The sequence below is a fragment of the Microcaecilia unicolor genome, chromosome 9 (assembly GCF_901765095.1).
Source record: "Microcaecilia unicolor chromosome 9, aMicUni1.1, whole genome shotgun sequence".
NCBI lineage: Eukaryota > Metazoa > Chordata > Amphibia > Gymnophiona > Siphonopidae > Microcaecilia > Microcaecilia unicolor.
The window spans coordinates 9,752,469-9,775,222 of record NC_044039.1 but is presented as its reverse complement, the minus strand read 5'-3'; the positions used below and the strand labels follow the sequence as shown (position 1 = coordinate 9,775,222).

Sequence of the window (22,754 nt, the reverse complement as noted above, 5' to 3'; positions counted from 1 at the left end):
CTTCCAAAACACTAGTGTGGCATAAAATTAATTCAAACAAGAATTACTGAGAAGTCAATACGCTATTAATGGTTGTAATAAACATGGTTAGTATAGTTACATTATGAAAAGTAATTCTGAAGAAAGTTGAAGTAATTTCATTGTGGTAGGTATACCTGGTTTATCTTCATTAAAAACTCATTTTTACAAAGTGCCAACATTAATTTGGTCGCAATGAATAAAACGAATAAGCTGCCATGCCCTGTGTAATGGACACACATACTCTCTGTAATACTTTTAATTTACTGCCTCTGTATACTAAGTAGCAAGTCAAAATTATACATACAAAAATATACTATTTATTCACTTCAGGATTATATTTTTCAGAGTTAGGACATCAAATTGTATTAATGGGGAAACAGATCTATTTTTAGCTGTATTCAAAACTGTAAAAGTGTCTATGTAAATCTTTTACAGAAAGTATTTTTATTACAAAAGTATATTCTCTAGGGTGAAAGCATTGTTGGTCACCTGCCGAAGATGTTTTCCATAGAAAGCAGGATAAATCGTGCACACAAGTAGGTGATCTCACTGCACGTCACCAGAATGAATACCTCTCCTGGAGCTTAAAAACAGTGCAAACTTCTAAGCAGGTGTAGCCCTTATCGAACACAGCAGTCTCCTCGCTTCCTCAGTTGGTTCTGAACTCAGGAATTAATGCAGCTCTCTGGAAGGTGGGAGGGACAGTGTTGTCAATCAATCCTGCTGCCTATGGAAAACACCTGTCAAAAGGTGAGCATCAGTGCTTCTTTTTCTGAACAAGCAGGATCCAGGCAGGCACAGGTGGTTGACTTCCAAGGTCAGAGCTGCTAAATTTTTCATTGACTGTCCATTGTCAAGGAGCAGCCAACACATTAGAAAGGTGCCAGAGATGCAAATGTCACAGACAGACTGGTCAGCACAGCTCAACGAAATGTACTGCCCTCTACTGTAGTCTCACCCCAGCAATAAGTGAGTGAGTGGAGGATTGGCCTAGTGGTTAGGGTGGTGGACTTTGGTCCTGGGGAACTGAGGAAGTGAGTTCGATTCCCGGCACAGGCAGCTCCTTGTGACTCTGGGCAAGTCACTTAACCCTCCATTGCCCGCCGCATTGAGCCTGCCATGAGTGGGAAAGCGCAGGGTACAAATGTAACAAAACAAAAAAAATAATGCAAGGTAAATATATGAAGCTGCTTTAACAAATAGAGTCCAATGAAACAAACATGAGAAAAGCTCCAATAGCTGTAGTGTGATTTGATTCTCTATTTTTAGGCTTGTCACTTAATATGTATAAAGTTTTACATCTGTCCAAAATTCAGCTGCTAGGCTTTTGACCGGTTCATCTCGATTTGATCGTATTACTCACGTATTGTCCTCATTGTGTTGCCTCCCAGTATTTTGGAGAGAATTTTACAATTCTCTCTTTTATTCAAAGAATTCTTTTGGCGACGCTTTTTTTATACTTTGTCTTCCTTAAGACCATATGTTTCTCTCTGAAATAATTAAAAAAAAAAAAAAAACCACCAGAAGGCTTTAGTTACCTACTTCCCAGCAATATCATCTTGCCAAAACTTTAACAGATCGTTTGCACTGGTGATCATGTTTGAATGAAACAATTTAGCAAAATAGATTAGAGTGATTATCATTTTTGTACCTTTAGAAAGCGACTGACGGCAGTTTTGTTCAGACGGCAGAACAGCATTTTAACGACGGAACTGAATTGCATTATCTATTTATTGTTTAATATTGTGTATGTGAACCCATGTTCTGCCTAGAAGTGTAGACAGTTTAAAATAAATACATTGATCAGATTTCACTTCAGAAGTGAGGAACACTAAGAGTTGGGTCCATGATGTAGCTACTTTGTTAATGTCAATTTTGCAAATATAATACCAATTCTATTGGGGGACAAGGGAGACAAACATCTGTGTGTAGTTTTTTCTCACAGGGATTTTAATGAGGCTTCAGGCAAAAAGGAAGTACTTTTTTTCTCATTTACGTGGAAGACTTTTGGTAAAAATGTGGAATGCGTTTGAAGAGCTACTTTGTTATAATGAAACCGTGTAAGGCTCATAGGTAATTAGAGCTTGAACCTCTCTTCTACCAAAGGTAATCGCCAACAAAGAGAAAATTTTCCATGCGAGACGTTAAACAAGGCAAATCTATTTGCTCACAGACACATTAAGGTCCTATGACACAGGAGGACGGTGCAACGGTGGTTTCGGATGGAGTGGAGTAGTGGTTAGGGTGGTGGACTTTGGTCCTGGGGAACTGAGGAACTGAGTTCGATTCCCGGCACAGGCAGCTCCTTGTGACTCTGGGCAAGTCACTTAACCCTCCATTGCCTGCCACATAGAGCCTGCCATGAGTGGGAAAGCGCGGGGTACAAATGTAACAAAAAAAAAATCTCTTCATGAATTCAGAAATACGTGGTGACTAAGAAGCCAAATGTTCATCAATTTCTAGTAAACAAAAGAGCACCGAGATGCTCTTGTTTGAAGTCTCAGATGACAGAGAGGGTGATGTAGGTGTGACCATTTATGAGGCACCAGATGGAAAACATTTTCCACTTGAAGACATAGGTACATCTGGTAATTAAAATCTCTTGAGTGTGTGGTGGGAAGACAGTGCAGTGATTAAACACTGTTCAATTTCCACACTGTGTGAGAGATAGGACTTTAAGGTTGGAATGAAGAAAGCAGCCCTTGCTCTGCGTAATTAATAATGGAGATATTGGAAGCCTGCAGGATGGATGGATTGCTAAGCACTTCAGCAAAGGAAGCCAATTAAGATGAGGCCAATGAGAATAGTTATTCCTGACCTCCACTGAAACTTTTGTAAAATTTGTTGCTATGAGTGAAGCTGGAAAGTGTAGTGCACAAGGTATTGCTAAAGAATCGCTTGTCAGATGAGCTGAAGATGGGCAGACTAAGCAGTAAAGTGGCAATTTTGCATTTTCTATGCTGGTAAACAGATCTAGGTGAGGGATTCCCCATGTTTGGTAGGTAACATTGCAGCATCTCGTTCTGACAGGATCTCATGTGGTTGGAAGACTCTGCTGAGTCTGTTGGTCACCTGATTTTGGATGCTAGGGAGACAGCAAATTATATCCAAAATACAAGTAACCTATAATAAAATCCTAAATCCTTAATGCTTCTCAACAGAGGCAGAAATAGTCTCCCCAGTTGTTTGGTGACATAAAAAATATAGCACACTTGTTTGTCTGCTTGAATGAAGACCAAGTTGCCTTGGAGAAGATGGACAAAGACTCAAAGGGCTTAAACTATGGCCCAGAGCTCCATTTGATTCGATACATAGGGGTTATCTGGATCCCATCCATGTTCCCTGTGTGAAGTAAGTCGAAATAGGCTCGGCACCCTATGGTTGAAGCTTCCATTGTCATGGCAAAATGGTCTTCCAGCAGAGTAAAATAAACTTGAACTTGCTGTGAGACATCAACCACTACACCACATTTCGTAACTGAAGAATGCAGTATGATGAATGGAGGCTGGGTATGCTGACATCACTGAAACGAGATCCATTTAAGGGCATCTCATTTTCATATGAGCAAAAAAAAAAAGACATGCAGTGTAGCAGCCATATGACCTAATATTTTAAAGAATGCTTTGGACATGACTTCTGTCGAAGTCTGTATATGGCCAAAATGGTGCATCAGAGAGTTGTCTATCCAGTGGCAAAAATGCCTTCTTTTGTACTGTGCTTAGAATTGTCCCTAGGAAGGACCGACTGTTTGCTGAATGTAAGTTTGACTTCTGGAAGCCGACTACAAAGCCCAGACTCTGCAGCAAATGAATTGTTTCACCCCTGACAGATAGTGCTTCTAGAAGAAAGTTGTCAAGGTGGGAAAGAAACTAGATGGCTTGCTTGTGAAAAAGTGCAGCCATGACTTCAAGGGATTTAAGTGACAAAACTCTGGAGCCCGATGATAGTAGCCCTTGCGTGGTTTCAAAAAAAAAAAAAAAATTTCTGCAGCAGGAATTGATTAGGATGAGAGTATAAAGCATTCTTGAATAAAGAGGAAAAAGCATTTATTCTGTATTTCCTCTTGCACAGAAAGAGGTTGAGATCCCTGTTGTCCAGGATGGGATGTAATTTTCCTGGTTTCTTGGGAATCAGAAGGTACCTGGAAATTTTGTAGAGAAACACTGGATTGAAAGTGACAATTGACCTCTTCCTTCCTGGTTTTGCATCTTGTACTGAAACCAAATATGATTGCTGGAGTGAATGAAATTTTGGATAAGCACGTTTGTTTTTCCTTATGTGCAAGCAGAACTCCTGATTTACTATACCATTGCTCAGAGATCGTATAGCTGCAGTTTCAGCCCACCTCTTCAGTAGCCACTATCAAATACTCCAGCATGCTCTGTAAGAACAGGTAGGGGTGATCCAGAAGACTGTATGACAGCCCTGAATGCCAGTATTTCTAGTTTTAGGAAGGAAACCAGAGATAGAAGCTGGGATGATCAGAACACCGTTGGATTTGGAGCCGCTAAGCTGGGCCAAAACTTTGCTACAAAGCCTGTATCAGGAAAGAAAAATATCGGAACAGAAGTGAGGAACTTCTTTCTGCAAAAAGGTCTTCTGTGTTGGGTGAAGAAAAAAATGACAGTGCTATGTGGATTAACAGCTGGTTGTGCACATTTCTCACGGTGCAGACTGTCGTAATGGTCGTGTCCTCTGAAAAGCCCTCAAATTTTCCATCTGCACAGGGAAGAAGTCATCCTGAAGGCTCAGTACATATTGCACCATCCATCCTTTCCAGTGATGAGGTCACCAAGCTGATGACAAGCACAATTAAGAACTCGTTCTAAAGCCTAAGCGCTGATCCTATGATGTTTACTCTGCACTGTTGCCAGCCCAGTCTGGGACACCCAAGTGGCCATAGCAAGTGCCCAGAAAATAAAAGTATTTCTAATCTGGCAAACTCCAAGGGAAGGGGCCACTACATTACATTTCATTACTGGGTGGCAGGATCTTGTGGGTCACAGTACAGCGAGGTCAGTGGATGGTCCAGAAAGAAGAGAATCTGCTGAGGAATAGAGTCTGTCAATCTCTGTGCAGAAATTACTTCTTTCTTGATGTCGGTAATCCACTACGAGTTTGTCGTGATACCTTCAGAGTCAAACAAGGCAACCTCTATGAAAGTGAAGGGATATGGAGATGTCAAAGACAGCACGCAGGGTTATGGCCAACACCCAGGCAGAGTATACGAACAGGATGAAGGTCCGAATTCTCAAAGATTCTTCTGCACTGTAGGCAAGAACTAGCTGCAGACTCCATTGACAATGTTCTTTTCTCTTTTCTTTGTTTTGAAAATAAAATTAATTAATCAAATCACTAAAACCCTCTCAAACTGGAGGGACAGCATTGTTTTTGTGTCTGTTCAGCAGAGCAGAAAGACAAAACTGAGTTGCTGAGGAGACTGCTATGTACTGGAAGATATAGGCTCGGAATCGTACACTAAGTTCTCAATTCTGGCATAGCTGTTGCATCTGGCAACATCAGCCATTTGCGTGCCTGAGTCCATCTTGCTTAATCGAAGGAAAATTAATGTTCCATCTTTTATATAACATGCTGTTGATCCCATTTACATTTTCTGAATCTAATCTAAATTAAACTAGCTAAATACCAACCAAAATCAGAGTCCAATAAAAGTGAAAATTAGATAGAATGCATAATTACCAATTCAACCTCCTTAACTATAATAATCCATTTCCAGTTCACTTCAGGAAAATTAAATGCACTTAGCTACAAAAATATTTAAGGAATGAAACTGAACACAAAGGCTTTTGGAAGAACTAACTAGAAAAATAGTCGGGTCAGACCTTTTGTAAAGCTTTAATGCGAAGGCATCACATTTGACAAATGTCGAAATGTACTTCAAAAATTCCAAACCTGAAAACTTCATCGACATCAATTTTTATCCAATATTCTTATTTCAAGTTTTTGAAGAAAAAAAAAAAAAAAAAAGAGCTGCAATAAAGTGACTTTTTAAAATTTATCCCAGAACAATGATTATGTGTGTGTCAGTTTATGAATACTGTCGGTCACGTTGCAATCTTGAGCAGCGCTCTCTTCTCTTCCATTGGGTTTCAGCACAGGCACAGAGTTGCTGAGATTTGTTGATTTCCGAGAACTCTTTGCAACGACACGTCCATCCTCCTCCGTGTCGGAATCTGGCGTTGTTATGGCACTCGTCTGCAGACCCAGAACTTCACAGACTGCTTGTGGCAATTCCTAGAAGAAAGGAAAATAACCACAGTACTGAAATCTCTTTTCCCTCCCACTGGAAACCTAATTTTTTTTGATCAGAATTATTATTTTGCTTTTCATTAGATATAAAGGCATAGTGAGCACAAATACAACAGAAAATGATTTTTCTTGAAAAGCTGTCACTGATATCTCCTGAAATAATCTTTATTGGCAAAGCTTACAAAACAAATTGTCTAACTTGTCTGGTTCTTGCTAATCCTATATAATAATTCTCACCTCCAACTTTCGAATGTGCCTGGGACCGTGCCTCCCTCGGAGGTGGTCTGCTAGGCAGGCACGCAGTGACGTCAGTGACAGCTGATTCCGAGCGTGTTTCCCTACTCCTCCCCTGCCTCGGAATCAACTGTCACCCCTGCGTTATGGCCCCCTGGACCCCCCTTCCGTGACCCTGTCGATCCCCCCTTCCCGCCGAAAACCGCCCCCCCGCCGCCGACTACCTGTGCTGACGGGGGACCCAAACCCCCGACAGCCGAAGTCCTGTTCTGCCCTTCGCGGCGTTGGTTCCTCAATGATCTTCTCTTCAAGTTTCAGTGCGTGCGACAGAACGTCAGATGTCAGACGCACGCACAGAAACTTGAAGAGAAGATCCGCGAAGGGCGGAACAGCACTTCGGCTGTCGGGTGTTTGGGTCCCCTGTCAGCACAGGTACTCGACAGGGTCACGGAAGGGGGGGGGGGTCGAAAACGGAGGGAGGGCAGACTGTGGAACACCGAGGGACGGTGGGGGATTGCCTGCCTAGCGCCCGTTTCATTGGTTACAGAAACGGGCCTTTTTCCTAGTTTGTAATATTATCCTATCAAGTGTAAAGCTTGGGCTTATCACATTTGAGACTCAAGGTAACAACTGCACCAAGGAAGAGGCCAAAGCCTGTAGAAAGAAGGTACAGGGTGAAGGTTGTCTGGGGGCTGTAACTGCAAAATCAATATACCCCTTATTCTATAACTTGAGTGTCTAAATGCTCACACCATTCGAATGCTCAGTTATATAACACTAGCATTTGTGTGTGGATGTTACATATTCGTGTGCAAGTGCTAGTTGGGTGCCAAGTAGTCTTCTATAATTTTAGTATATTATCTTACACAGGGGCCCTTTTACTAAGGCAGCCCAAAAAATAGCCTGCACTGGTGTAGGCGCATGTTTTGGGCGCGCGTATGTCCATTTTTCAGACGACAGAACTTAAGGACCTAAATGTGTGCATCAGACAAGGGAAGAGGGATCAACAATGTCCCCATTTTGTTTTCTGTTGGTACATGAATCTGTTTGCTATTGCTATGCCTGAACATTAAATAAAGCTAAAAAAGAAAAAAAGAAAAAGGAGATGTAATAGAGATATTCAAAAGTATAAATAAATGCAAAACAAGCATTTTTTAGTGGAAAGAAGTGTAGCTCTAATTCCGAAAACAGGGGTAGAATTACTCAAAAAAAAAAAAAAAAAAAAAAAGAGCTGAGACAAAAACAGTAATACAGTTCAAGAAAACTCAGGCTATAAATTGAGGACTCCGCGCAGATGTGAAGAAAAAGCCAAAGACCGACTGGGGTCTATGGCACTGCACCAGGCGGTAAATTGGACCGACTAGGTGGGCTTATTGGCTTTGTCATTTTCTATAGTGTAGTACCACCACCAATTTCAATCACCATAACCACTCAAACGTATAATTTCAGAATCCATCATCAAGTTCAAAAATCAGAAAATTTCAGAATGACCTTGCATTTCATCATTTGCATAGAAATAGCTTCTGCTTTGCACAGTACATCTTCCACATCCAGTTTCATGGACAGTTCATTGATGTGCTAAAATAAGCAAAATGAATATACATTTAGCAACTGTACAATTATATAACTTGAAAAGACAATAATTCAACTTACACCTTCTTTCTGTAAAACGGCTTAACAAATATTCCCTCTTAAAGTCGGTCAGGTCATTATAAACCCCTTGGAGAGCAGTATTTTTGAACCCTGGCTGCAGTGTTCTAATCATTCTCATCTAATTCAGGAGCACTGAACATACTTATGACGCTGAGCTATCCGGATAGTGGCCGAATATTATTATTATTTATTGCATTTGTATCCCACATTTTCCCAGCTCTTTGCAGGCTCAATGTGGCTTACAATACATCATGGATGGTGGAAATATATAAGAAAATAGACATTTAGTATTGCAGAAGGATCATGGGTACATGATAATGATAAAGCATAATAATAGTATAACAAGCAAGTATTATAAGACAATTCTGGATATATGTGGAGGAGTTCACATTTGTTGATCTTTGTGGTATGACTTGTTAAAGAGATGGGTCTTCAGTAGTCTACGAAAGTTAGTTAGTTCATATATCGTTTTCAAGTTGCACGGCAGTGCGTTCCAGAATTGTGTGCTCAAGTAGGAGAAGGTTGACGCATGCATTAGTTTGTATTTTAGACCTTTGCAGTTGGGGAAATGAAGATTGAGGAATGTGCGGGATGATTTTTTAAGCATTCCTGGGTGGTAAGTCTATCAGGTCTGACATGTAGGCTGGGGCATCTCCGTGAATGATTTTGTGAACTAGGGTACATATTTTGAACGTGATGCGTTCTTTAAGAGGGAGCCAGTGTAGCTTTTTCTCATAAGGGTTTAGCGCTTTCATATTTTGTTTTACCGAATATGAGTCTAGCTGCAGTGTTCTGGGCTGTCTGGAGCTATCCAGATAGTTAACTCTTCAGCAGCACTATGTGGTAATTCTATAAGGAAAAACATAGTTTTGGGCATCAGGAAAGTGTGTAAATGGTGATACTCTTAGTCATTTATGCCCGTAATGTGGCCACTTAAGTGAACAAATGCAGGAGTAAGCCACCCAATGGTTAGTGCAGTGGCCTGAGAATCAGGAACTGAGTTTCATTTCTCCTTGTGACTCTGGGCAACTCACTTAACCCACCTGTGCCCCAGGTATAAAATAAGTACATGTCTATAATATGTAAACTGCTTTGATTGTAACTATACAAAAGAAGTATATCAAATCCCTTCCCCTTCTTTCTTTGAATGAAATTTTTAATACTGACTAGCAGGAAAGAATATGCCAGGATTTGATAGCACATGCTTGCCGGTAGAATGTGCCTAAGACAGGGTTATCATATGTCCAGATTTACCCGGACATGTCCTCTTTTTGCCAGTCCGCCCGTTTGTCTGGATTTCTGGACAAACGGGTGGGCGGGCAGCGGACCTATCCTAGCTTCCTTTCCCCTCCCATCTACTGCCCTGGTGGTCTAGTGACCTCTTAATCGGGACAGGAAAGAGCCCCCTCTTTCCTGCCCGGAGCGCTGCCCTTGCCTGCATCCTGTTGCTGTGTGACAGTCTCGGGATTCAAAATGGCCGCCGGACTTATACGGTCTGTGCCAGAGCCGGTGGTGGGAGGCGGGGCTGGTGGTTGGGAGGCGGGGATAGTGCTGGGCAGACTTATACGGTCTGCGCCCTGAACAGGACAGGTACAAATCAAAGTAGGGTATACACAAAAAGTAGCACATATGAGTTTATCTTGTTGGGCAGACTGGATGGACCGTGCAGGTCTTTTTCTGCCGTCATCTACTATGAGAGTTGAAGCGGCCTCGCGAGACTTCAATTCTTGGTGGCCATTTTGAATCCCGAGACCGTCACAGCAACAGGATGCCGGGCAAGGGCAGCACTCCGGGCAGGAAAGAGGGGGCTCTTTCCTGTCCCCATTAAGAGGTCACTAGACCACCAGGGCAGTAGATAGTAAATAAGGGGAGGGGAGGGGAATATGTGACAGGGGGTGGGGTGAGAGCAAGAAAGGGCAGGGCGATGATGCAAAAGGGGCATGGTATGGGCGGGGCAGGGGGCGTGACATGTGTCCTCTTTTTCAGAGGACAAAATATGGTAACCCTAGCCTAAAATAGTGCTGCTGAAAAGTATTCCTTAATTTACACATGTTCTGGCTAACATCTTGGTGCGGGCATTTGCATCAGCTACGGGGTGTTTTCTGCCTTCTCAACTAGTATTCTATAAAGAAAAGTACTATTCTGTATAGAATTAGCTTTAAATAGGAGCCTGCTTACCATTGTTCCCTCTAGCTGAGCGGGAGACTCCCACTGCATTGATGCCAGTGCTTCAATGCTGTGTTGTCAATCGCTACAGACAGGTAGGTAGAGCTTGCCTGTCCCTCACAACTGAAAATGTGATAGTGAAACAGCACCCCCCACTGGCAGGGCTGTAGGTGGAGGACTCCTGCACAGCTTAGAGAGAGAGCAGTGTTACTTAACTTATTCTAGGTTTTCTGTTATAAAATTACCCTTCAAATATATAGTACCGCTGAAAATCCAAAGACGGAGCACTTAGGGTACTTAGCATATTGGTCCAAGTGATTCCAAAGCAAAATATACTAGTTTACCACACTGTAAAATATTACATATGCCGAGATTAAAAATTATTATTATTATTATTATTAGCATTTGTATAGCGCTACCAGACGCATGCAGCGCTGAACACCTGACACAGAGAGACAGTCCCTGCTCAAAAGAGCTTACAATCTAAATAATACAGACAGACAAGACAATTAAGGGCGAGGGAAGTACTGGGTGAGAAGAAACAAGGGGGGAGGCAAATGAGTAGTGGCTGGGAGCCAAAAGCAGCAGTGAAAAAGGTGGGTTTTCAGCATAGATTTGAAAACAGGTAGAGATGGAGCTCGACGTACAGGCTCAGGAAGTTTATTCCAGGCATAAGGTGCCGCGAGAGAAAAGGAACGAAGCCTGGAGTTAGCAGTGGAGGAGAAGGGAGACGACAAGAGAGATTTGTCCAGTGAGTGGAGGTCACGGGGAGGAATGTATACAACAGCAAAGATTAACATAGAAATTACAAATGTGATGTTTCACTGGTTAAATACTGGATAAGTTAGCAGACCACAGATTAGTAGAAAAATTATGCTAAACTATGCAAATTTTACTTAAAACAAGAGTGCATGCTCTCTATAGAATGAAACTAATATGCAGCCATGAATGGAACTATACATTGTGAATTCTTCTCATTCATTCAATTATGAGCCCAGAGCAACCTTTTACCTCAAAGGCACAGTAAAAATCTAGACTGATTATTTATATTGGAGTCTGAATGTCAGTTCACATTCCAGACACAGACATTATAAAAAGTTAAAATAGACTTCTTAATGCAGAATAGTTCAGTGACCTTGGGCTTTGTACTGTGTATTTCCACATGATAAATTTGGCTTAAGGAACTATTATGGATTTTTCATAGTTTTCCTGAACCTACTGTAGTAATCAATAGAGTGGAGGAGTGGCCTAGTGGTTAGGGTGGTGGACCTTTGGTCCTGGGGAACTGAGTTTGATTCCCACTTCAGGCACAGGCAGCTCCTTGTGACTCTGGGCAAGTCACTTAACCCTCCATTGCCCCATGTAAGCCGCATTGAGCCTGCCATGAGTGGGAAAGCGCAGGGTACAAATGTAACAAAAATAAAATAGATACTATTGGAGATTCTACATGGAATGTTGCTACTATTGGAGATTCTACATGGAATGTTGCTATTCCACTAGCAACATTCCATGTAGAAGGCTGCGCAGGCTTCTGTTTCTGTGAGTCTGACGTCCTGCACGTACGTGCAGGACGTCAGACTCACAGAAGCAGAAGCCTGCGCGGCCACATTGGTGATCTGCAAGGGCCGACTTCTACATGGAATGTTGCTAGTGGAATAGCAACATTCCATGTAGAATCTCAAATAGTAGCAACAGTGGAGGAGTGGCCTAGTGGTTAGGGTGGTGGACTTTGGTCCTGAGGAACTGAGTTCGATTCCCACTTCAGGCACAGGCAGCTCCTTGTGACTCTGGGCAAGTCACTTAACCCTCCATTGCCCCATGTAAGCCGCATTGAGCCTGCCATGAATGGGAAAGCGCAGGGTACAAATGTAACAACAAAAAAAAAAAAATCAACTTGCAATGGAGCTTGTGTATTTAACAGCAGTTTTCCCCATCGATACAAAATGGGAGAAACCCCTCGGCGGGTAGATCCCAGGGTTTTCTGTATATGTCCGTGTAGAAAGTCATATGTGCAGGTTTTAGGTATATGTTGGAAAGGAATGGATTTAAAGGCAGAGTTTATAAATCATTCAACCAACTGGAATGCTCAACTAACCAGTATCTCACAACACAGCTTTTTTTTCTCTTCTGGTGTGCTTGCACAGGGGCACAAACTGTGCATACACAGCAATATTATTTACCTATTACAGGGGTTCTCCGCAGACTGCAGGATAATGCAGCACAAAGGCTCCTAAGAATGGAGATCTGACATCCCAAAGCCCTAAATTTCTCAGAAAGCAAACTAGGCATGAATACAGTATCCTGGTAGTCAGCAAAAAAGCTGTCCTAACTTAAACCACTCAGCTATATGGCTACCAGTTAAATAACAATGCAGTACAGTGATAGTATATTCATCCCTGCCGCTTCTGACAGCAGGATTCCCCAGGATCAAAGTCTGCTGACCTTGCTCTATGGATTGGTTGGTTATGTGTGAATACTTAATTTTCCCCTGAGACATTTGCACAATAAGAATATCCCTCTATTTATATGTTTTATTTGTATCCCACATTTTCCCACCTATTTGCAGGCTCAATGTGGCTTACATAAGTACATAAGTACATAAGTAGTGCCATACTGGGAAAGACCAAAGGTCCATCTAGCCCAGCATCCTGTCACCGACAGTGGCCAATCCAGGTCAAGGGCACCTGGCACGCTCCCCAAACGTAAAAACATTCCAGACAAGTTATACCTAAAAATGCGGAATTTTTCCAAGTCCATTTAATAGCGGTCTATGGACTTGTCCTTTAGGAATCTATCTAACCCCTTTTTAAACTCCGTCAAGCTAACCGCCCGTACCACGTTCTCCGGCAACGAATTCCAGAGTCTAATTACACGTTGGGTGAAGAAAAATTTTCTCTGATTCGTTTTAAATTTACCACACTGTAGCTTCAACTCATGCCCTCTAGTCCTAGTATTTTTGGATAGCGTGAACAGTCGCTTCACATCCACCCGATCCATTCCACTCATTATTTTATACACTTCTATCATATCTCCCCTCAGCCGTCTCTTCTCCAAGCTGAAAAGCCCTAGCCTTCTCAGCCTCTCTTCATAGGAAAGTCGTCCCATCCCCACTATCATTTTCGTCGCCCTTCGCTGTACCTTTTCCAATTCTACTATATCTTTTTTGAGATACGGAGACCAGTACTGAACACAATACTCCAGGTGCGGTCGCACCATGGAGCGATACAACGGCATTATAACATCCGCACACCTGGACTCCATACCCTTCCTAATAACACCCAACATTCTATTTGCTTTCCTAGCCACAGCAGCACACTGAGCAGAAGGTTTCAGCGTATCATCGACGACGACACCCAGATCCCTTTCTTGATCCGCAACTCCCAACGCGGAACCTTGCAAGACGTAGCTATAATTCGGGTTCCTCTTACCCACATGCATCACTTTGCACTTGTCAACATTGAACTTCATCTGCCACTTGCACGCCCATTCTCCCAGTCTCGCAAGGTCCTCCTGTAATCGTTCACATTCCTCCTGCGACTTGACGACCCTGAATAATTTTGTGTCATCGGCGAATTTAATTACCTCACTAGTTATTCCCATCTCTAGGTCATTTATAAATACATTAAAAAGCAACGGACCCAGCACAGACCCCTGCGGGACCCCACTAACTACCCTCCTCCACTGAGAATACTGGCCACGAAATCCTACTCTCTGCTTCCTATCTTTCAACCAGTTCTTAATCCATAATAATACCCTAAGAATGGAGATCTGACATCCCAAAGCCCTAAAATTCTCAGAAAGCAAACTAGGCATGAATACAGTATCCTGGTAGTCAGCAAAAAAGCTGTCCTAACTTAAACCACTCAGCTATATGGCTACCAGTTAAATAACAATGCAGTACAGTGATAGTATATTCATCCCTGCCGCTTCTGACAGCAGGATTCCCCAGGATCAAAGTCTGCTGACCTTGCTCTATGGATTGGTTGGTTATGTGTGAATACTTAATTTTCCCCTGAGACATTTGCACAATAAGAATATCCCTCTATTTATATGTTTTATTTATATCCCACATTTTCCCACCTATTTGCAGGCTCAATGTGGCTTACATAGTAGCGTAGAGGCATTCGCCAGTTCAGTAAAGAAACAAATACAGGTGATAATATGGTTGAGTAAGGAACATATGTTTCAGTTACAATGGGAATCAAGGAGAGGAGAGATTATTTAATGTTCGGTACAAGCTTTTGGTTGTGATGTGTTGCAGGGTTCAGGCATTTAAGTTGGGTCGGCGGGGTATGCCTTTTTGAACAAGTCTTCAGTGATTTCCTAAAGTTTAGGTAGTTGTAGGTTGTCTTCACAGCTTTAGGCAGTGCGTTCCATAGTTGTGTGCTTGTATAGGAGAAGCTGGACGCATAGGTTGTTTTGTATTTTTTTGCAGTTTGGATAGTGAAGGTTTAGGTATGTTCAAGATGATCTGGTTAAATTTCTGAGTGATAGGTCTATAAGATCTGACATATATCCCGGGACTTGGCCATAAATAATCTTGTGGACCAGGGTGCAGATTTTGAAGGTAATACGTTTTTTGATTGGTAGCCAATGCAGTTTTTCACGGAGGGGCTTGGCACTGTCGAATCGAGATTTGCCAAAAATTAGTCTGGCTGCTGTATTCTGAGCGGTCTGGAGTTTCTTTATAAGTTGTTCTTTGCATCCAGCGTATATTCCGTTGCAATAGTCTACGTAACTTAGTACCATTGATTGTATTAGGTTACGAAATATTTCCCTTGGGAAGAAAGGTTTTAAGCGTTTTAAGTTTCCACATCGAGTGGAACATTTTCTTTGTTGTAGAGTTCACTTGGCTCTCTAGAGTGAGGTTGCGGTTGATTGTGATGCCATTTTCAGGCTGTTTGAAATAGGGAGGGTGTGTTCTGGGGTGATTAAGGTTGTTGGTTTGTATGTACAGTGGGGGAAATAAGTATTTGATCCCTTGCTGATTTTGTAAGTTTGCCCACTGACAAAGACATGAGCAGCCCATAATTGAAGGGTAGGTTATTGGTAACAGTGAGAGATAGCACATCACAAATTAAATCCGGAAAATCACATTGTGGAAAGTATATGAATTTATTTGCATTCTGCAGAGGGAAATAAGTATTTAATCCCTCTGGCAAACAAGACCTAATACTTGGTGGCAAAACCCTTGTTGGCAAGCACAGCGGTCAGACGTCTTCTGTAGTTGATGATGAGGTTTGCACACATGTCAGGAGGAATTTTGGTCCACTCCTCTTTGCAGATCATCTCTAAATCATTAAGAGTTCTGGGCTGTCGCTTGGCAACTCGCAGCTTCAGCTCCCTCCATAAGTTTTCAATGGGATTAAGGTCTGGTGACTGCTAGGCCACTCCATGACCCTAATGTGCTTCTTCCTGAGCCACTCCTTTGTTGCCTTGGCTGTATGTTTTGGGTCATTGTCGTGCTGGAAGACCCAGCCACGACCCATTTTTAAGGCCCTGGCGGAGGGAAGGAGGTTGTCACTCAGAATTGTACGGTACATGGCCCCATCCATTCTCCCATTGATGCGGTGAAGTAGTCCTGTGCCCTTAGCAGAGAAACACCCCCAAAACATAACATTTCCACCTCCATGCTTGACAGTGGGGACGGTGTTCTTTGGGTCATAGGCAGCATTTCTCTTCCTCCAAACACGGCGAGTTGAGTTCATGCCAAAGAGCTCAATTTTTGTCTCATCTGACCACAGCACCTTCTCCCAATCACTCTCGGCATCATCCAGGTGTTCACTGGCAAACTTCAGACGGGCCGTCACATGTGCCTTCCGGAGCAGGGGGACCTTGCGGGCACTGCAGGATTGCAATCCGTTATGTCGTAATGTGTTACCAATGGTTTTCGTGGTGACAGTGGTCCCAGCTGCCTTGAGATCATTGACAAGTTCCCCCCTTGTAGTTGTAGGCTGATTTCTAACCTTCCTCATGATCAAGGATACCCCACGAGGTGAGATTTTGCGTGGAGCCCCAGATCTTTGTCGATTGACAGTCATTTTGTACTTCTTCCATTTTCTTACTATGGCACCAACAGTTGTCTCCTTCTCGCCCAGCGTCTTACTGATGGTTTTGTAGCCCATTCCAGCCTTGTGCAGGTGTATGATCTTGTCCCTGACATCCTTAGACAGCTCCTTGCTCTTGGCCATTTTGTAGAGGTTAGAGTCTGACTGATTCACTGAGTCTGTGGACAGGTGTCTTTCATACAGGTGACCATTGCCGACAGCTGTCTGTCATGCAGGTAACGAGTTGATTTGGAGCATCTACCTGGTCTGTAGGGGCCAGATCTCTTACTGGTTGGTGGGGGATCAAATACTTATTTCCCTCTGCAGAATGCAAATAAATTCATATACTTTCCACAATGTGATTTTCCGGATTTAATTTGTGATGTGCTATCTCTCACTGTTACCAATAACCTACCCTTCAATTATGGGCTGCTCATGTCTTTGTCAGTGGGCAAACTTACAAAATCAGCAAGGGATCAAATACTTATTTCCCCCACTGTATTATGTTGGGATGAGAGAGTGTGTTTTTTCAGTATTCAGTTTCAATTGAAATGAGTTTGCCCATGTTGATGTTTCCCACAGGTTGGCAAAGGCACACTAGCATGCAAGTAACTCTTATAGAACATTTCTGCACGCACAGCTAGATCTGAAACAAGAAAAAAAAACGCTGAATACCTTGAGGATTTCATTAAAGCCATAGTGTTGTTCCATTATTTGCTGTTTTTCAGCGTCCAGGATAGCACAGCATATAAGGAGGTGAAAATTGTGGCAAGGCAGGTTTGTCCACAATACCTGTGAAAATTATTGGAATGATTTTTATTAAATTACATAGTGAAAAATTTACAGCGACACAAATTGCAAGGCACAAATTCACTCAAACTAATTATAAAAAACAAATGCAGAACCAGAAATCATTAAATCTTTTTTAATAAGTGTACTTAACAGATACAAAGTAGCTATGAATCAGAATGAACATTAAATCAGATTCACAGAATCCATCTGCAAGGTCTGGATTGTTGGTCCTAGTTCTACCGCATAGTAAAGAATTTTCTAGAGTCACTGTGAATGTGAAACAAGGTGGCCAGGGGAAGGGAAAACCTCGAGCGGCAAGGGGGGAGGGAGAACCTCGAGCAGCAAGGGGAGAGGGAGGGAGGGAAGAAGAACCTCGAGCGGGAAGGGAAGGAGGGAAGAAGAACCTCAAGCGGCAAGGGGGAGGGAGGGAGAACCTTGAGCGGCAAGGGGGAGGGAAGGAGGGAAGAAGAACCTCAGGAGGGAGGGAGAACCTCGAGCGGCAGGGAGGGAGGGAGGGAAGAAGAACCTCGGGAGGGAGGGAGAACCTCGAGCAGCAAGGAGGGAGAACCTCGAGCAGCAAGGGGGGGGGAGGGAGAACCTCGAGCAGCAAGGGGAGGAGGGAGAACCTCGAGCGGCAAGGAGGGAGGGAGAACCTCGAGCAGCAAGGGGGGGAGGGAGAACCTCGAGCAGCAAGGGGGGGAGGGAGAACCTCGAGCAGCAAGGAGGGAGGGAGAACCTCGAGCAGCAAGGGGGGGAGGGAGAACCTTGAGAGGCAAGGAGGGAGGGAGAACCTCGAGTGGCAAGGATTCCTCCATATTGAGGTCTGTAATTTCCTTGTTTTGCATACCGATTGGTAATTACAACTTTACTATATTGGATTTCCTTAGTACTGGAAAATTTCTATTCAAGTTTGTTCTTTGATGTGTAATAATATTTAATAAACATTTAAAGAGTAAGAAAAAAAATAAGGAATCTGAGAAAACAGTATTTCCATCGTGAGGATAGTGGACAATAGGAACAGGCTTCCAGTATAAGCTACAGAAACACTGGCAGCATTGAACCATGCATGGGATACATACAGAGAAAGCAAAGATCAAGAAAGGTCCTGTGACAACGCAGTAGGTAGGATGGACCACAGGGTCCTTTTCCTGTCAACATCCTCTGTGTTTCTATGCCAAAGCAGATAAAATGCCCGCTCTTGTCAGGGAAGAAGTAAAATCTACCAGTTTTCCACTGGGACTCCAAACATTTAGCAACCAGTGACAGTTTTCAGTAAACAGCAACACTCACTAAAGTCGTGAGGGAGATCGCTGCTAATTGCCCACAAATTGCAATTATTATGTTTGTTAATTGTGTGTGCTACACATCCCTTGATACATGTGAAGCTCCATTTTGCATATTATGTTGAAGGTCAGGACGTTCACAATTCCCCTGGTACTTTACAAAAGGCTCTGCCAAACATGGAGTCAATTTTAAAATATGTACAGCAGGGAGCAGCGATTTAAAATAAAATATATGTGGAAAAAAAGAACAGCATCACTCAGCAGCTTCCAGATATTAAAAAAAAAATCAGCATATATAGACATAGTGGCTCAATTTTGACAACCTACATGTATTTTTAATTTTAAGGCACAAAATAAGAAATGGAGAATTAAGGAAAATTAACCCCTCATTTGTACCCTGGCTGAAAACTAAAGCTTAAAAGAAAAAACTACATATGCGTCAGAGCTGATGCAAAAGCCAGCAATGAAATTGTGCAGAACATATAGCTTTTCGAGAGCCGTTATAGCCCCCGAGCATCAAGTTAAAATGGAAGATATATCTCCGAGATAACACAAGAGCTAACCACCTGATTTATTAATCCTGCAGATCAGTGCCAGTATCTGCTGAGGCATAACATCACATGTGTGTGGCTATATGTCCATGTCGTAAACTGTATGTTGGGCAAACAAGCCCTCTGTTTAGAAAATAGATGACAGAACCTAGCAGTTTGAAAAGAGAGAGGATTAAGGCGCCGCTCGAGTAACAATGGGGCTCATTTTCAAAGCACTTCGCCTTACAAAGTTCCATAGGTTTCTATGTAACTTTGGGGCTCATTTTCAAAAGAGAAAAACGTCGAAAAAAAATCAAAGCAGCATTTGGACGTTTTTCTTCTCAAAATGTCCAAATCGGTATTTTTGAAACCTATTTTGCAGATGTTTAGCTATGCAATTCGACGGCAGTGCATCCAAATCACAAGAGGGTGTGTGTCGGAGGCATTTTGAAGGTGGGATTAGGGCGTGCCTAAGACTTAGACATTTTACAGCCATATTAGAACAAAACAAAAACGTTCAGGACTAAAATTAAGACGTTTTGGTCTAGACATGCTTTCATAATGATTAAGGCACACAAAGGTGTCCTAAATGACCAGATGACCACTGAAGAGAATCAGGGGTGACCCCCCCCCCAATACACCCCTTCCAGTGGTCACTGACCCCCTCCCACTCCCCAAAAATGTGAATAAAAATATGACTTACCAGCCTCTATGACAGCCTCAGATGTTAAAAGTCAGGTCTATCAGAGCAGCATGCAGGTCCCTGGAATAGTGTAGTGCTCAATGCAGTGCACTATGGATAGAGGGACCAAGGTCCCTATCTCCCTCTACCCCTTCACACTTGTGGTGGAAATTGTGACCCTTCCCAAAGTCATCAAAACCCCAATGTGCCAACACATAGGTGCTCCCTTCACCCATAAGAGCTACTGTAGTGGTATACAGTGGGGGGGGGGGGGGGGGGTAGTGGGTTTTGGATGGATTTTGGAGGGCTCAGGGGGACAAGATAAGGGAGCAAAGGTGAGATGTGCACCTGGGAGCATTTTCATGAAGTGCACAGAAGAGCCCTCTAGGGTACCCCATTGCTCTCATGGGATGTCTGGGGGACCAGTCTACTAAAAATGCTGGCTCTTCCTACATCCCAATGGCATGACTCTCTACACTGTAGTTCGGTTGTTTTTTTTTTTTTTTTTTTTTTTTTTGGGGGGGGGGGGGGTTCGAAAATGGACCAAAAAATAAAACGTCCAAAGCACAAAACTTTGTTCGAAACAGTATTTTCGAAGACAACATGGACTTTTTTTTTTTCCCCGAAAATGACCTTCTTTCCTATTTGGATTTTGGACGTTTCATGCAAAATGTCCAAAGTCAGACAGATGTCATATTGAAAATGTCCCTCTTTGTAAGTCTAAGTGCTTTGAAAATATGCCTCATTGTCTCCAAGTTGGTCATTCATATCAAATGTTATTGTGTGTGTTCTTGATTATATTCCATTTAATTTACAAGGAGGGAGAGTGTAAAAGCCAACTTTTGACAAAAGAACAATGGATTTATAAGCTTCGATCTGAGAACCTAGAGGTCTGAATTTAAAGACTGATTGACAGTTTGGTTTTGAAGTAACCAGAGGATGCAACGTCAATAGTGATGTTTAGAATGAAAGCGTTTATAAACCCAGCAGCCATTTTTTTGGATGGAACTGAACATTTAAAATTGAAGTGTTAAGAATATACGACTCTTTTGATTGAATAGATAATAGGATGGAATGAATATATGTTATGGTACTGTGGTTTTGTTTGTTTGTGTTTTTTTTAAACACAGAGTCCTTAATCCCTGAAACAGACTGAAGCAAAATGCTGGCTGCCATAAGCGAGACCAATGTGTGGTTTCAGATAAAAGGAGATTTTTTTTTTTAATACAAAAAATTTCATAGCAAAATTAGTATAATTTATAAGAACACACAATGATTGTAGGACTAATTTTGCAGAAAAAAAGGAGAGGTTTTTTTGAGGCCAGGATGTGATTATTCCTAAATGTCAACAGCCTTGTGACCAAGACTAATATACAGAGGCTTTTTCCTTTCTTGAACTTGATATGAGAATTTATAGACTCAAGAGAAGTGAAGGTGAATTTGTTTTGGTTGTGCATGTGTGTGCAAGTCCCATTGTAAAATGTGAAATAAACGTGTACATTATTAGACTACCCGAACCACACCTAAAACATCACCCTTGAAAATCCCTGTGCCTTAGCAATCTTCACATATAAGCAGTGACCTTTTAAAAATCTCTACATGCAGCTTATTTACACGAGAATATGCTGTTAGCACATGTCACATCTTGCCCATGTGCATCTTGTCAATGGGTGACAGGTTTATAAGATACATGACAACTATAAAATGATTTTTTACTGAAAAAGAAACATTGACATATTATTCAGGTAGGAAGCATATATACTCCCAGTCTGTGTACACTGGAATATCACATACCCCCAGATTCAAATTTGGGCGCCCAGGACAGATGTACGTGCAAATTCATCAGTTAATGAAGCATTAACAATCAATAACGAGTAATAGGCAACAATTTGCACTGTTCTATAACATCCACACTACTGTTCTAGCATGCAACTCAAAAGGGATGTGGCCACGGGGGGTCATTACTAGAAGTTAGCTAGCTGCGATGTTATAGAATACTGCGATTTGAGCACCTAACTGCCAAAAATTAGGCACCAGCATTTTACACCAGGTTTCAGCAGGCGTCAATGCTGGATTTCTCCTAAAGTTAAGCGAGAAATCCATGGTAAACTAGTGTTCTATAAAAGCGTGTGCTATATAGAACATTTCACATGCTTGATATACTACAAAGAGCCTAGCCAAGGCTTCAATACGGTTTGCAAAAACAGATTAAAAACTAGGGCATGGAAGAAAAAGAGAAAGAAAAAAAAAAAAAAAGAGGGAGAAGGATGGGGAGGGGGCGACACTGTGGAGTGAGAAGGGGAGCGGGAAGGAGACACAGAAAAGTTAGGGAGGAAATCAGAAAAATCGGGTAAAGGGAAGGGTTATGAAGCAGGTCAAATGCTGTTCTGAAAAGGTGAGTTACTAGTGCCGTTTTAAAAGATGCAATGATGGGTTGATCCCGAATAGGACGTGGAAGCTAATTCCAGAGTTTAGGACTTAAGTAGCTAAAAGCAGAATCTCGAGTACTGGTGAACGGATAGAAGAGGGCAGTACTAAGGGAAGATTATTATCAGCTGATCTAAGACAATGTAAAGGAGAGCAGGGAATAAGATACGTCTTCAGATAGAGAGGGGCAGAAGGGGACCTAGATTTATACACCAACAGTAGAATCGTGAATTTTATTCAGGAGGAAATAGGAAGCCAGTCTTCAGAAATCAGGAGTGACATGATCTAAACATTGTAAAGTAATTTGACCACTGTTGACTGGATGATTTGTAAGTTTTTTTTATACTTTTAAAGGTAGGCCTGCAAGAAGGGAGTTACAGTAGTCCAAACGAGAAATAACCAGTGCATGTATAAGTGGACATAAAAATGTGGCAGGAAGGATGGAGCGGACAGACAAAAGACGAAGAGCAAAAAAGGAAGCGCAAAGAATCAAATCTATGTGAGGTTTCAAGGATAGAGCTGAGTTAAATGTGACACTAGTTTAGCACAGATTTTTCCAGCACCTAACTTGGGCACCACTTACAGAATCCAGTCCATGGTGGCAGAATAGTCATAAGACACAATATTGGAAGAGCTTCACATTCTGTCA

General features: G+C 42.3%; 1 protein-coding gene across 1 annotated transcript in view; it reads right to left on the bottom strand.

The window, feature by feature from the left end:
• Positions 1–5,861: 5,861 nt before the first annotated feature.
• Positions 5,862–22,754, bottom strand: part of TBC1D15 (TBC1 domain family member 15) — a 114,004-nt gene continuing 97,111 nt past the window's right edge. The window contains exons 16-18 of the mRNA XM_030214306.1: positions 17,067–17,183; positions 8,017–8,103; positions 5,862–6,276 (exon numbers count right to left, since the gene is read on the bottom strand). Of these exons, the coding sequence (XP_030070166.1) occupies positions 6,055–6,276; positions 8,017–8,103; positions 17,067–17,183 (426 nt within the window). The 3' untranslated portion in view covers positions 5,862–6,054. The remainder of the gene's footprint in view (positions 6,277–8,016; positions 8,104–17,066; positions 17,184–22,754) is intronic.